The following is a 16,555-nucleotide window of genomic DNA, read 5'->3' on the forward strand; positions in this document are numbered from 1 at the left end:
TAATTCAGTGGGACTAAAACGGGCAATGATGAATAAAACTTGTAAAGATGATTAAAAACCTACTGAACAATGTTCAGGAAACCATAGAATGAAGTACTGTATTTGTAACTCAGATGACAAAAACAATTAAAATGACAAAAAGTACAACTAATGGCACTATAATAAGATCAAACCCACCAGCAGCAATGAATGCACGTCTTTTGGATCAATCTTTTGTCTTCATGGTTGGAAAGCTTGAACTCTCGGGTGTTTTCGTGTGCAATTGTTTTCCACTCATTGTTCCCTTCTCTCTCTTTGCAGTGCAGCGGCCGCCTTCAGTGGGCGCCCGGCTTCAGGCGGCTCCACCGATGGTCTCTCCCACCATGAAGGCCCTGGTGGATGCCGTATGGGCGGTCTGGAGCATCGGGGCCTCCGTTTATGACTACATCCACACCAGCGCCATGGAGGAGCGCATCCACGCCCTGGAGGATGTCATCTCCATCCACCAGTGTGTGATCGGGCTGCTGTCTGCTTGTGTTCTGGTGCTGTTCACTTACGTCCTGCTCAAGAAGCTCTGAGGCCACGTGAGGCGGTGGGCTGACGGGAAGCATTGGAGCACCAAACAGAAGAATGGACTTTTTCCAAAATTTAAGGGACACTACAATGGGTCGAAAGACCTGTGGGCATTTCATTCATGAATAATGGATTTAGTTTCAGGGGGGCACACCTAACTTTTAAATATGGACACACTCTTTACTTTCATGAGGTGCAGGCAAGGTGAAGTGGTACCTTTTTTTTTTAATGAAATTATCGATCAGTAATCCAGGAAAATAAAACTGTTTCTAAACTTAAATAGTTTTTATGATCCTACAAAATTAGATGTGCCAATTCGAATGCATTGTTTTTTCTTTAAATGCCATGTTGGCTTCGATGTCACAGTAATTATTTATTCCTCTATTTAATCTTAAGGTACAAAACCTCAAAATACACTTTCAGATCACTGTTGGATTATGAATCAGCAGCTCATTACAGGTTTTAGAGCCTGAATGGGTCGAGCAAAATATGTCTTTACCACTAATTTTGTTTGAATATTTTCTCAAATTAACCCCATCACACTAGACTCAAGACTCAAAGTACAAATACAATCGGGCTGACTCGTTTTATAAAAGGGATCACTTTTCTGAAAATATGGTTCCTTGTATTAACTGTTGCCTTAATCAATGTATATTTTAACATTTACACAAATTCAGCTCGGAGCGTGTCTGAGAGCACAGCTGATATATCTCCTTTTTTAAATCTTTTAGAGATGATCAATTTGAACTCACTAAGAGACGCGTCACATGAATCTATTTGAGTCAGTGCCATTAATGATTATGACAACGCCGTTGAATCATCCTTAACGTCAGAGTGTGCGATGATGGCTTTCCGTAAGAATCATCGGGCCATAAAAATGCAGTGGGTAAGTCATCTTCTCTATATAAGAAGTTATGATGGCTGCAAAACATCAGAAACTCCCTTCTACTGTCTGGTAATTCTGGTCCACTGTCAAACGTGATTTGAGCTTTTCATATCTACTTACAAAACAACATTTGTAAAAGAATTATGTGATCCGTTTTTCAGCTTTATAATTTTACAAACGGCAACCTTAATGCTTAGAAATACACCAATATTAAGTGTCCTTAAAAACCATGTGCTTAATGATGGCCACTGAAACGTTTTATTGAAGTGCCATTATCTTATACGACTGCTGCGTCACATTTATGAGTTTTCTTAAAGGAAACTTGGACGTTGAATGTTAAATTAGTATTTTCTTTTTGAAATGTCAAATGTTCAGATTATGGTAACTAATACAACCAGTGGCCCATCTAATGAAAAGAAGAGGTAGGCCACTAAAAACAACTGATTTCCTAAAAGGTATTTTTGTGTGTGTGTTTCTCTGGACACTTGCTTTTGTCGTGTGTGAGATGGATCATTACCACTGAAAACTGTCAAGTGAATGACTGTTTTTATGTCATGAACAGAATCACCATTTTATGTGCAATAAACTTGGCATTTTATTTACCTGGGCCTCAAACGGTTGCAAATGTTTCAACACCAGTCTGGCTATGGCCTACTTTTTGAGTAGAAAAACCCAAAGCTGCGAAACAATTGACACACAGCTCGGTGAAAAAGTGATATCAACACAAAGAACGTGGCAGGAACTGCAGTTGAGGAATCGGCATGCCAACTTGTCAAGAAGAGCTAACATCGGAAACTGGAAACGGGCTTTTCCACTTGAAGGCCAATGAACCATTTCCCTGAGCAGATGCTAATCCCCGACTGTGTGGGGAAGAACGAGCTGCTGCTTCGACTTCTGAAATCATAAACCTTGTTCTTCAACACTCAGACCTGGACAGGGTCACTCATAGGTGCCCAGTCTGGAGCAAAGTGTATCTGGAGGTGAATCTCTCCACGCTCTCCCCTTCGAGAAACTTCATAGCCCTCCAGTGGATCTTGCTGCAGTTCTGTGGCTGGCCGAGTGGTCCCAGCTCTTCCTGGATGTACTCCAGCCACAGATCTTCAGAAACATGGAAAGACGCTTTAGCTTGGACTTCCTCCCATAATGTGCTGATACATTTTCACTGACAGGATTTGAATACATCCCATTTTAATCTCATCAAATAAACGTTTATTTGGCTTTATTGACATGTATTTATATCATATGAAAGTTTACTATTCAGTGTCTCTGGCTAAGATGCGTACATGGAGAAATTAGCCGCTTGTGTTTGATCAAAATGCTACTGTAAATAAAAGGTTTTAAGTGACACTATCATCTGACTCCTGCTCTTTTAGAAGCTGATTGAACTCGACTCACCGTCTTCTGAGGTTCCGAATTCCTGTAACGCCCTCTCAAAGTAGTCCCTCAGATTGTTCATCTTTGGCGCCTCCTGAAAACAGTATCGTTGACACGTTGAGGATTGTCTTGGCACAGTAAGCAACTACAAAATAGATCAGAGTTCACTGTATGTCCCCATGATTGCTTCATTTGTGGAGGGGGGGCAGTCTTTTGAAACTGTTGTAGCAAAGTGTCGATCAAACTGGGCTTTGTGGTTGTTGGCAGGCCGAACATGAGGCCATTGTGAGTTTTGTGAGCGGTCCAAACTGTTGTAACGTTTTTCTCTTTGGAAAAATGGCTTCAAATCAAAGTGGGTTTATTTCAGAGCTCCCACAGACCGCATACAGCATGAGATACGTACTTGTTGTTTTTCAATCTCGATCATTTTAGTGAAAAAGGCCTTGGACAAGGGACGGTTCTCCTGTAAACTGTAAAAAAGAGAAAGTTCAGACTTGTCATCACAGCACCCCCCAAGTTCCAAGGTTTATTTTTCCATTAGCAGTTTTCTGTTCTGGGAACAGTTGTGTGTCTGCACTCCTTTTACATTAAGGATATTCACGATGTTCGCAGAGCAAAGTTATTTTGCCTTTACCTTGTAAAGGTCTTTCTGGCTTTCTTGTACCCTCCGGTGGAGTAGGACCAATCGAGGTAGCCCTCTTTCATCTCCATGGCAACAGCCGCCACTGCAGACAGCAGACCTCTCTGGGTACAAACGAGAGAACAAACAGTCTGCGGTGGCATTTTCATTTCAGAGGTTAAACACGCACACAAAGCGTTTTTAATCCCTCCCGCTTCATCTTCAGGTGTTTATTGTTCGCCGAGAAAGTGTTCCCATGATTTGTAGCTGCTTTTCCAGATTCCGACTTTTAGTTATGTACAGGACTGAACAGTTCTTCATCTAATGGATGGTCATTTTTCATGACGCACTTCCCTGAGGTTGTTGGCACGAGTGGAAGTTACCTTGAAGACTTCTTCGGTCTCCTCGGGACTCTGGTTGTCCACGCTCCACTGCAGCTGCAGCTGCCACAGAGGCAGACTCTCCTGTCAGGACAGACACACGATAGCTCCTCATCCTTAACAAACATGAGCCTGGTGCACATGGTGCTGAATGTTTGACTAGCTCCTGGTACATACATCAAACTTAATCGCCATCCAGGAAAGGTACAAAATAATGGTCAACGTACAATCGCATCCTGGTGTGTTTTACTGTTTGGTTACAAAGTTGTCCATTACTTTAGTCTGTATTGCACGCTGGGAATTTTGCAGTCTCATGTCACAAGATAACAATTTACGCAATCAGTTTTGTGACATTTGGTCCTGAATGTACAGAATTAGAGGAATTTAAACTTGTCGTTTCATCCAGGCGAATGGCGCACTCTTGCTCAAAAATGGCCTGACCTTTTTGAGCAAGGCGATGCCTTTCAGCTGAAAGGACAAGAATGTGACGTAAAGTTGAAACTGTAAAGGCAAATGTGGAAATTATTGAGTGCATTGTGGAAACTAATATCAGTAAGTGGCTTGTTGATTTACTTGCTCTGTGGTTAATGGTGGAAGATGAATGTCTTTGAGAAATGTGCTTTGGGTTGGTGTAGATGTTGATGCATATAAAGAGTCTATTCAGCTGCTCACTCAGCTGTGGGTCACCACCTCAGTGCAGACTTGGCCAGTCTTTACACCAGATGCCTTCCTACCAGAACCAGGATTGAGACAGGCGGGAGAGCTGATGACAGAGCTTCCTCTGATTGCCAAGTAGTTGACCAGTCAGTACAGCAGCTGTTCGTGTGCCTCATGGGAACGATCTCTACCCCCACCCCCCCCTCTAGAGGTGGCAACTTTCATATCAGTAAATCTGAGCTTTAAACCTTTAAGCCTCATCTGCTGCAGCCATCTCACCTTTGGAATGCTTTGCAATACTCTTTAGAGTAATAACCCCCATACTGTCCATGAAGATGTCATTTCAGTTCTGTTTACCATCAGCAGAGAAAATTAGTAACCTTAAGGTCTTGCGGGGTAATAGACGAGTGTCCTGATCCTGATGAGACACTGTCTTGTTTTAGAAATGTCCCCATTGTGTAATGTATTATACATATTGAGCAGTACTTGAAGTGAAATACTGAATCTCCCCACATGGCTGTCTAGACGAACCCGTTAAAGAAATAAAAAAAAAAAACATGTTTTGCAATAATATTGACAAATGTCAGCACATTCTAATTGTTCATTGCATCCACGATTTCAAGCTCCCTTTAAAACCAGGGAGGAAATCTGGATTATTGCATGCTGGTAATAAAAAGTGACCGATAGTTTCGCTCATGAAGACAAAGCCAAGACATAAGAGGGGGAAAAAATATATATTTTCCAAGTTAATTCTGACTGCCTACACTACAGGTGTAAAACTAAGTAGAATACTTAAATGCAATGAAATAAGTTTAATTAAAAGGGATATCAAAAGAAAATGTAGCATTTGAATGAATTTATTTAAGAAAAGCAACCAGTGTTTTTACTGAGAAGCAAAAAAAACACTTGTGTATTTGTGTTTTGCTATAAGATCCAATCTCCTCTACCTTTTGTGCCTTGGGTGAATGTATCATTATGTGTAGTTTTTTTCAGACTTGCATCTATATAATTATTATCAGGGTTTATCCATTTCATACTGGAAAATAAGAGAGCATCCCATTATTTAAAATAACACTTTTGGGACAAATCACACTGTTTGAATCTGTATGTTGAACTGAAGTTGATTTACGTGCACTAAAAGTCCATTAACAAGGATCAAGGACCAGGACACATCAGTAGTTTATCAGCACTTCTGTGCTATGTGGTAAAGAAACATCAGTGTTCAACATACTGCACACAAGCACGGGAGGGCTTTATAACATTTCCTCACACTAATAGTGTTTTCTTCAGAGAAAAGGCTTGCATAATGAGCAAATGTGTAGTAATCCTCCTCATACAGCTCCTTCTCAGGGCCACAGTCTTGTGAAAGCTTCACCGCAACACAAACAAGCTCCTCTATTCACGTCTGTGAAGGCCTGTGGCTCAATGAGATCTGTGCTCAGTTATAAAAGGCTTTTAAAGTTGCATTTATACTTCCAACAGGAACATATCTTTATGGTCTTTCATATATAGACGGAACAAACTACTTGAGGAAATTAATATGGTGGAACGGAGGCTAATTGGGCCAAGTGGATGGCCCACTTACACAACACAGTGCTGGTGGCGGGTGTGCCTTCTCTCCAAGGACAACAGCACAAGAGTAACTCTTCCTGCCTGTGCACTCTGGTGTTGGCTTATCAAGTTATTGAACTTGATGCAACTGAGAAAAATAAGTGTGTGTGTGTGTGTACCTTGGGATTAATGTGTGTGAAAGCGTCCTGGAAAAGCCTGCCGATGTCCCCGCTCCCCAGCTGCATTAGCGTCTGCAGACTCAGACTCCACATCGCCACCGATTGGCTGAAGCGCTGTGTGGCCGTCATGGCAACACTGGCTGCTCCCTCAGCGTCTCCCGATGTGAGCAAGATTTGCAGCTGGTTACGTGGAGGACATTTGTTATTTCACACATTGCAAAATTAAGAGTTATTCAAGAAGTGAATACAGTAATTTCACAATACTTCTGCCCCACTGCAGTTATATAGTGCGAAATTTGACTCAAGTGTTTTGTTCCTTGCGCTGGTCGAGTGCAGCTGCATGTTGTGGTCACCAAGTGAAGCCCGGGTTGTGGTACGGATGGAACAGTAGGACGGAGAAGAATAGCGAAAGGCTGACTATTAGCATGTTTAAAAGAAAAGAAAAAGAAAGCTCCAGACTGTATGTGGTGTTTTTTGTTTGATTGATTATATGCAGAGTACGCGCTGATTCTCAAATGGCAGATACATTGACTGTTTGGTAACAGTCATACAAATAATATAGATTCTGGCTGTGCAGTGATCTAGTGAGTTCCTTTACAGAATGAAGATCCCTGGTTTGAGCGCAGTTGGGGGAGTTTGCATGTTCTCCTTCTGTCCTGGACATACCAGCCTTTGCCCATCAGATTGAATGGGCACCAGCGATCATGTAGTACATAAGATTGACAGATGAAATGATATATTTGGGTTTCACAGTGAAATTGAATCAGTGTTCACAAACAAAAAAACACAGACCCATAAACTACTCAGGCTTTAGCGAGAAGATTTTGTACATGTCCTTGATTAAATGTGTGTGCTCGGCATGAGCCTTCAAACCACGAGGCCACCGTGACATCCTGTTTATCGCTCTTTTTTCTTCTTCTTCTAATTATTTTCTCCGAACTTGAACAGCAGACCACAGTTTGCTTTCATTTTTCAGCACGTGTACCGGCTGGCTCCGAGCTGCAGATGTGAACACAGTTCTCCTCTTTCTAATCACGCTTTGTTTTCGACCATTGCCACGATCGCGCCTTGTGGACGGAACAATACTGCCTGCGGAGCAGAAGACTCACAAGGTTCTGAAGCGATTTGACTTTTCAGCATACAGAACAAAACCTGCTTTATGTGAACGGACAGTTGACGAGTCCTGATTCTAATGGAATGAAGCAAAGCCGGGGGGGCTCCCTGTCATTACAGCTACATATTTAATGGAGACTTTGTCTTACCCAGTTCTTGTAATAATTCTCTGTCAGCAGTGAGGAGTCATGTGCACGCTGCAGCACTCCCAGCAGCCTCTGCTGCCTCTGTGACACATACAAAAACCATGAGGCTTTGAACAGGTTGGCCGATTCATACTTCTAAACTTGAGACCAGAGAAACTGATCACACACACACACACAAAAAAAACAATCAGTTTATCACTAACTCTTCACTCACTTTGTCCATCAGCTCTTCAACGTTGGTCTTCCTCTTCAGTCTTTCCAAACAGAAAGCTGCATAGCACGTCCACATCGGCTCTTGAAAGAAAACACAGATTAACGTCACAAAGAGATTCAGATTGGAACCACTGACAGACTGTGTCGTTATGTTTCTGTTGTCTTGTGCGTCAGGTGTTAAACATGCAGCCACGCTGGCCAAAACAGGCCTGCAAGGGTTTCTATTAGACTGCGAGGATGACTTTCCAAAGTGACGTTGAACTTTCAATTAATTTCAGGAATATTAGGTGCTGAAAAATGAATGATTATGATACAATTTTACTGGTTTGATGATTCTGAGATTAAATTGCACTAAAATGAGTTTAACACTGCTTGTCTAACATATTAATTCACCATGTTTTATTTAATCAGGTTATGATGTGGAGTCTTACATGTTCTATCAAAAACAATCACCACAATTGATGAGGTTATTCTATAACATGACACTTTGTTTTCGCAAAAAAATACAAAATCCTTCAAAATATATAATAAAAGCTAATATAATGTTATGCTGTATTGCAAGAGAGGATATAGATTGTCTTTTATTAAAACATTTTTACCACCATAATATACACTGATCAGCTAAAACATGATGATCACTGATAATGTCATAGCAACCCAGTAGGTTTGGATGCATGAGGCAGCAAGTGAATAAACATTATGTCCCAAAAGTCAATGTTTTCATAGCAGGAAAAATGGGCAAGTGTAAAAGATGTGAGCAAACTTAAATATCGGCTATCATGCTGAAGTCTACATTCACACTGCAGGTCTCAATTCTGACTTTTCATCTGATTGTTGTGGTTGTTTGTGTCGTAACTGATATGATCAGACTCCAGTGTGTGACCCACAAGCAGAGAATGTGTTCACAGAAGTGAGGCAAATATAGATGTCAGTTACACCTGTCAACACGAGAGAACATTTTTTTCTTCCATTGTTTAAATGTAGACTTGCCCTTCATGTTAGAAACTGTCACACTCCAAAGAGGCAAACGCCCCAGGTGAAAAAGCTCAAAGCTTTTTTTTTTTTTTTTAAACATGTTTTCTTGCTCATTAAAGTTAAATGTCCCTCAGTGATGCAGATCATGTGATCACAAAACGCATTGTGTGTATAATTGGCTCGTACCTATGTTGAGGCTCTTGACTCCCTCCTCATAGACCTGGCAGCACCGCTCCTCCCTGCGGTTGATGTCCGAGGCGCGGCCTTTGGCAGTGTGAAGCTCCTCCCCTGCTCCAGGAGCGTCCAGCTCTCTCCTCGCCATGAAATCCCACGTCAAGCTGTCGTCCGTGTAGTTCGTCAGCAGGCTGGAAGCAACGAGGAAGAAGGAAGCTACGGCTCAGACAATGGAGCCACTCAAGAGTGTCTGTGGGACAGCGCGAGTGCAGGTAAGTTTACTGAATAAACTCGAGTCTCACTCTTGCAGAATCATGTCCTGGAGTTCTTTGGTGAAGTCAAAGATGGCTGCTGTGTTCAGAAGAGCGATGACAAACTCTGCCTCTGTGGGATGAATAAGATTTGGGACATGAGAGAGTAATTCACAGTGTGTGTCACAGAACGCAACATACCAGCTATTATATACCAGAAATTATGTTTAAGTCAAATGTTTTTTTTTCAACCGAGCACATGCTGCTACAGTTGCAGGCAAATGTTTATCTCTCACAAGAGGAGGTCTGGAGTGATTCACAGCCATTTTTGTGGTGGCAACAGGCCAGGAGTCAGAAGCGAAGACACGCAAAAACTCAGGAGGAATGATCAAAAGCAATGAAGTGAATAAACCAAAATGCAGGACTGAAGTGAAAAGTTTCCTCGTATACAATTCTCCTGCAAATTAACACCTAATGCACCATGGACCATGGATACCTGAATCCTACACCAATGACAGGATATTAAATGCAAATAAAGGGCATTTCCTTCCAGTATTTATTGTTTCTACTGTACATTGACTCTCGACTCCCTCTCAAGGAGCTTTTCCACCAAAAAGAACCCGGTGCTAGAGCAGGGCCGGCACTATTACCACTTCTTAAATGCACACCTCCAAAGAACCGGTTGTTTTTTCATTGTGGAGGGAGCCAAGTGAGAGTCACATCATTGCATCGCTCCAAAATGTCATACGTTATTGCATATGTAGCCTTTTCTGTGGAAAATCTCCCAGAGGCAGCAGTGTGCCGAAAATCATTTAAACTGCCCAAAAACGATTAGGATTACGAAGAAGAAGCATATCTTGCCCACCGAAAGGAAGTCCACACAACACCAACAATTAAGCACCCTGATAGGCCGGGGCTTTGGCGATAAAAACACAAAGAACTGGTGCTAAATCCGGCCCTGACTCCGAACTAGCACCTGGTTCTTATTGGTGGAAAAGCCCCCTCTCTCGGGCCTGGAGGAAATTTATATTTCATTACAATCCTTGTCACTGGTCTGGAAGATATCGCTAGCAATATCACAAATAACACTTTTGATTGTGTTTCTCATCTCTGCTCTTTGATCAGGTGGAGATTTAATTTTTTTTTTTGTGGAAGGGATCAAATGGTTGCTTCAGCTAGGTGTTAAGGTTAGGTTAACTTAGTCTAACTCTGGTTTGAATTTTATGAGTAAAACTATTTACATTTGATACGACCCTTTGACTTAATTTTTTTTCCCAGAGATTAAAAAATATAAAGATTCTTTTGGCTTTTTTGTTTTCTGCCAAAAAAAGCCATACCTTTGATCTTCCCCGTCGCGTCTTTGTACACGACCTCGGCCAGTTTACCGTTCAGGATCTCTGTGGAGAACTCGTTTTCACCCTGCAAGGAGCTCGTGTTAAGGCACTGAAGACAATCTGCACATGTGTGTATGGTCCGATTGCATGTTTGTACTCAGTTCATCGAACACTCACCAGGTCCATCTCAGCTTTCTCCAGCTCTGCTTTCTGCAGCCTCAGTTTCTCACTGTGCAGCAGCTCCATACGAAAATACTGAAACAAGAGCCATCGGAGGACAACAGAATAACACCATGTTTCCTTTTTTTTTCCCCACTGAATTTTAAACAGACCTAAATCAATATTTCACCTCCTGGTAGACTTTCTTGTTGTTTGGGTGAAAACGCAGAGCTCTCAGAAACAGGTGTCTGGCACTCTCAGAAGAATTTCTGTCCTCCAGCTCACACTTGGCAGCCATGATCCAAAAAGCTACCAAAGAAAAGGAAAGACAATATATCACTACCACATGTGTATTGGCCGGTGATGTTCAGTGTACTAAACACCAGCAGAAAACTTATACAATACCAAAGGTATGTACCTGGTTTGTCAGGATGGATCGCGAGCATGGCTGAGAACACTTTGCTAATCTGCACTTTGGTGCCCTGATGAGAAACCAAAGACAGACTTTTGTGACCAAACTGAAAAGTGTTGATGCCCGACGGGTCTACGGCGATGCTGATCATATGATCTTTACATACCCATCTCTTGCAAAAAGCCACATGCGAGAACCAAAGCTGCACATCATCCTGTGAGAAAAGAAAACACGAGACTCTTCAGTCATTCATAGACTCATAAGGTGCATTGATCTCAAACCATCTTTTTTTGTTGCAAAAATAATTATCTTATAATCTTAAAATATTTCAACCAACTATTGTGGCTAATCGTTAGTTACATGTTTAAGTGTTCTTTATTTGTTAAATGCAAATTACACTGTGTGCAGAATTATTAAACTGTAATTTTGAGAATTCATTTTATTCAACTGCAGTGCTGGCTCAATCCAAAATATTTATAAAGTGAAAGTCTTATTTGATAGTTTTGTGATCACAACCCAATAACTATGTCATTTCAAGCATGCTGCATCCCTCTGAAAGATTTTTGACAATTTCTGAGTTTTCAAAACCAGTCAAATCCTATTTTTAGCCTATTTCACCTTGATATGAGGTGTTGATTTCCTGAGGAAATCCAATAAGCACCCCTGTTTATGCAGCCTGAAGTTGAAACATTTGCATAAAAATGATATGATTAAAATACTTGCCTAATAATTCTGCACACAGATTAAAGGTACTCACCTACAAGTGAACACTCCTGACTTGTTTCTATCTACTGTTTCTATTGGGATTTTTTGCGCCACTAATTGCAGATTGCACCGAATATCTTTAGTGTGGAAAGAAAAAACGTGTCTGAAGCAATACCTATCTATGCAGGTCTCATTTTTGCATGAGGAAATTGTATGGAAGCATCACTGTGAGTCTATCTTAGAAGCAAGAAACTTTCAATTTACAGGAATGGAGCACACTGAAATGTATTTGAGATCCACAGCAAAATTCTAGATGAATAAATCTTTGTGATGTGAAGTAAACCATGTGATCACTGACAAAACAAAAGCAGTACAAAGAGCTGAGTTTAATATGCAGATGTTTCAGTGAAGCACTGTCAGTAGACAACATTACAGCTTCAGAAGTGCAGTTTCCACAGTACCTTCCACTTCTTGGTAGCTCTTTTGAAGATGCTGTTTATCCTGTGGATGATAGGAAACTCAATCTCCTCCCGTTTGAACTGGTAGTGGACATGCTGCAAATGAAAAGTTAAACACAGTCACACACACATGTTCACACGCATTGCAGCAAGTACAGTTTATCCCTCGACAAGGTTTATGCACCAAAACTTGAATCATGCAAACTAAAGTAAATGACAAATGATGCAATGTGACGTCTTACCGCTCTTCTTTTCTTTATCAGCTCCAAAATGTTGATTTCATACTGCAGTAAAACACAATTTAAGAGTGAGTGCTTTAAATACATTCTTGGTCCATTTTATTTTGATTAATACAGAGTGAACACAGCTCACTGTAAAATCTTTTTACCTGTATGTATCCAATGAAGTCCTCTTTGTTAACAATCAGTCTGTGGAGCTTGTACTCCAGAGCAGTGGCTCTCTTGATTATGGATCTAAAATAAAATGAAAGATTATCCTGTTATCCTGTCCAACTGAGTTTGCTTGACATACTTATTTCATTAAACACAAAAGATGTGTCCGAATGCCAGTCTTAGAATATGACATCAATATAACAAGGAAGCAAATAATAATATCGGCACTTTATACCCCCAATAAATGACAATTACCATTTAGAGAGAACAAAAATGTATTTTCTCAGATATTTTCCCTCATTACTATCACCATATTTACTTATTATAAAGGTTGTGGGTGATGGCAACAACTAATGTTTACATTCGTAATGAAAGAATGGCTCTTCATAGGTCTAAAAAAATGCATCACTTTGTCAATATACTGTGTAAGCTTGAACGTCTCCCTGAACAGTAGCAATAAAACAGCAGTTTCCTTTTTTATTTTTTTAGAAATGCCAAGTCACTATAATGTTACACCTTTATAAAGCAATCTATCACATATCTATGTTGTGCTGTGCGAAGATTACAGCAACAGGAAAATATACCGTACTCAGTATGTGTATAGACAAATTATGAGGGGAGAGGGATTGCGAGAGAGAGACAAGCTGAATACAAATGAAGATGACATGTTTTAAACATGTAGTTGTTGTTTTGCAGCTACTTTAACAGAGACCTTTTGTTCATTTTGTAGTTCTTCCGCATCTTGTGTGTAGTACCGGCACGTACATTTTCATTTGGCAGCATGATTTGTGTACATTTGCATTCCCTTTGCTTTCCTTTTCGTCGCTTCTCTCTGTGCGGCATTTTTGAGTCTGTTTTGTTGCTTTCTACAGACATTTCTTAATTAAATGTGCATCACTTCATGTGTATGTGTCTGTGGTCCTTTAGTTGACAAACCAAATAGCGCCATGTGTCTGTAACTCAAATTCTGGCTGGACCATGACAGTTTCTCAGGTTCAGACTCAGAGAGGAGGACTCAATAAGGCTAATTCGGTATGTTTACATCTGCTGCTTATTCAGGCTACACCTGGTTGTGGCTTTGCCAAGCCTGTCATGGATTAACTCTTGTTTTTGCCGCTGTATACATGGACCAGAGTGAGATCGATTTATTCATGAAGTCATGAAGTCAGCGATAATAGGTAGGTGGTGATATGGACTCTTACAGCTTGTCAGTTTTGGGCCTTAGTGATTTGTCCCACAATGCCACAGACCACAACAACAGCTGGTAACGAGCCGAGACAACTTAAATTGTGTCTCTGTATTGTTCCAAAAACAAACCACCAGTGTTCATTATGTACACAGCTGGCAGTAAAGTGTCTCCTTCTGTTTGAGCTCCTTTTTTTTGTGTTCCAAGATTTGCTTTGGCGCTTTGGCATAAAAAACCTTGTCCATCATTTGCAGGAGTAGATTAATTTTCAATGACATTAAATGGGTGTGTTGATTTCAATCACGCTCACGTATTCATATGTACTTCGAAAGTCCAGTTCAACGCAGACAAACGCATTCATTATTTATTTTCATAGACTTCCTGTAAACAGTAAGTATTTGGTGGATTCAAGAGTCATTACATAAAGCAGACTGCTGAAATGTGTTTTTTTTTCTTGGGAGACATGGATATTTCAATGAATCCAAGAGTAATGTGTAATGTGACAAAACTATATTTTCTTTCCATGTTCTCCATGTTTTATCTGCAATCTTTTCCTGTGCACGATGGGAATCACTCATAGGATGGAGTAAAAAGGATTACATCATCTGGCAAATGCTGCGAGACCATCCTTTTGCAGGATTCCTTCCAGACCTCAGATCAGTCTCACAGTTATCGGTGAATTTAATGAACAATAGTCCAGTAGCACTGCTGAGGCAAGTTGGCAGAGCCCCCATGTTTCACATAGGGCTCAAACTGGCATCACCTGATGACTGAGCTTTCAATCATGCCAGTCAAGTCGATTTTATTTGTCCCAAACTTGGGCAATTTGTCTGCAGACCAGGTGCATACCAGTAACAGACATAAAAAGAAAAAGCTAAAACAGAACTCACAACACATTTAACAGTAGTGCAGCAGAAGGCAATTTCAGGTCGATGAGTCAACCGCATATGTCCCCAACATCAACAACATGTCGTCGTCGTCATCATCAATATCAACTCATCATCGTGTCTTCAGCAAATGGAAGACAGACCTACTCAGAGCTAAGAGGATGGGTGCCGTCTGAACAGATACTCCTTACTTTCCGCAATACCTGCCTTACCTGCTGGAATGCATCAGTTTAGTACAGTACACACCATCTGTTTCGTGGTGAAAAAACAAAAAGTTTTAAACCTGTGTTGCCCCCATGAAGAGATTGGATGACTCTTTAGGAATCCTTTCTCAAAAAAAAAAGAGAATTCAGTCCAGTTTTGAAATATTTTGGAGGGATTTTTTTGGGAGTATTTCTCATGTCGGGAATAAAAGCACAAATACGCCGAGTTGCCTGTTTGGTGGAACAGTCTGTGGATTTATTCTTACTTTACTTCTTTCTGGGTAAACAGCCCCACTCTCTCCAGCTGCTCCAACTCCGGGATCCGGTCCTCGATCCGCTGCTGAACGATCTCCGCCATCTTTCCGGTGAGGTCGCACGCTGCCTCTGACCCGGTAACTACGAAGTAATAATCACCTGGACGAGTTTTAACCCAGTGAGCCCTGAAAAATCCCCTCAATCGGAACCCCGGAGCCCGCAACACATGTGGGTAAGTTGTAAACGCGTTTCCGGGGACGTCACACGGATCCGGAAATACGTCATCGCCATTTGAAAAAGCACCGGTCTGTAATGTTCAGAATTGTAAAAAAAATGTCAACATAAATTCAATCACACTATTGGCGAACAAAGTTTTAAAACTACTGAACACAGAAACCTAAGATTATTCTTTAAAATAAAAAATATTCCTTCATTTATTTTGGTGTAATTACTTAAATTTTTTTTTTTTTTTTACCTTTTATTTAACTATTTACTGAATATTTGTCTTTGTAAGGTGAGTAGGGATGTTAGTTCTCTCGCATCACAGTGAGAATGTTATGGGTTCAAATACAGACCGTGCCTTTCTGTGTGGAGTTTGCATGTTCTCCTATTCTATTCTATTCTATTCTGTGTGTGTTCCGGTTTGTTTTGCACATATTCACTCATTTGTTGTCTCCGTTCATTAGAGAACACAAATTTTATTTCAAACCTCTTTGAACTTTTTTCACTTTCCGTTGGAAAAAAAAGTCCGTTCTGAATCTCTTCATCTCGAAACACGACTATGACAAAATCTCCCGATGTGCCATGCTGACAAATTGTTTTATATTGATAATAAGCTTAATAATGCATATTTGTAGATGTGATTGTTTAAGCTTTGAACCTTATTATCAACAGTGCACAGCATGACTAAACCGACTCTTTATACTTTTTTATTTTGGGGGTTTTCCATGGGTACAGATAGAACACTTTTCCCAAATTCTTTAAAAAAAAAACCCAGCAACTACACCTCTCCTGAACAACTATTATTGATACGTTCACGCAGTAAAACTATACAATACCAGAACCCGACTTTATTTAACTTCTAGTCTATATATAATCTTGTAGACATTGTTTCTATGTGTATTCACACATTTCCTGAGATTGTGGATAGAGATTATTAATCCTTTTTATTCCTGTTTCATTTTTTTTATTTGATAATTAATTTTTTTGTTTATTTTGTTGCATGTCTTAGCATAAATAACACTAAATACAGTCTACAGATTACAGAAGCGTCACTCATAAATGTTTATCTCTGCTCAGTATGAATTCATCCCAGAACCTGGAGATTTATTGTTGATTGTCTTTCACGTCCTTTCTGTCTTTGACACAGTGAACTGGAGGTTGATTGCGGCATGCAGGGCAGTTTGTCCAGCTGTAAATCCTTCAGAGAGGGGTAAACCCGTGGCTGTGGGACCGTGTTAATATGAATGCTGATAAACTCGATTTCCCGCAAAA

The 16,555-nt window shown here is 40.5% G+C and overlaps 1 protein-coding gene across 1 annotated transcript; it reads right to left on the bottom strand.

The window, feature by feature from the left end:
* Positions 1–350: 350 nt before the first annotated feature.
* On the bottom strand, positions 351–15,292 carry utp6 (UTP6 small subunit processome component). Its single transcript, XM_080519079.1, has 19 exons — positions 15,073–15,292; positions 12,527–12,611; positions 12,381–12,422; positions 12,142–12,234; positions 11,142–11,189; positions 10,982–11,045; positions 10,754–10,872; positions 10,582–10,659; positions 10,408–10,489; positions 9,122–9,203; positions 8,832–9,010; positions 7,672–7,751; positions 7,461–7,538; positions 6,199–6,378; positions 3,815–3,895; positions 3,447–3,556; positions 3,216–3,282; positions 2,834–2,906; positions 351–2,536 (listed from the first exon to the last, which is right to left on the bottom strand). The coding sequence occupies exons 1-19, from the start codon at positions 15,162–15,164 to the stop codon at positions 2,382–2,384; spliced, it is 1,788 nt and encodes a 595-aa protein (XP_080375205.1). The 5' UTR covers positions 15,165–15,292; the 3' UTR covers positions 351–2,381.
* Between the last annotated feature and the right edge of the window lie 1,263 nt (positions 15,293–16,555).

Source organism: Blennius ocellaris (genome assembly GCF_963422515.1).
Source record: "Blennius ocellaris genome assembly, chromosome: 3".
Taxonomy (NCBI): domain Eukaryota; kingdom Metazoa; phylum Chordata; class Actinopteri; order Blenniiformes; family Blenniidae; genus Blennius; species Blennius ocellaris.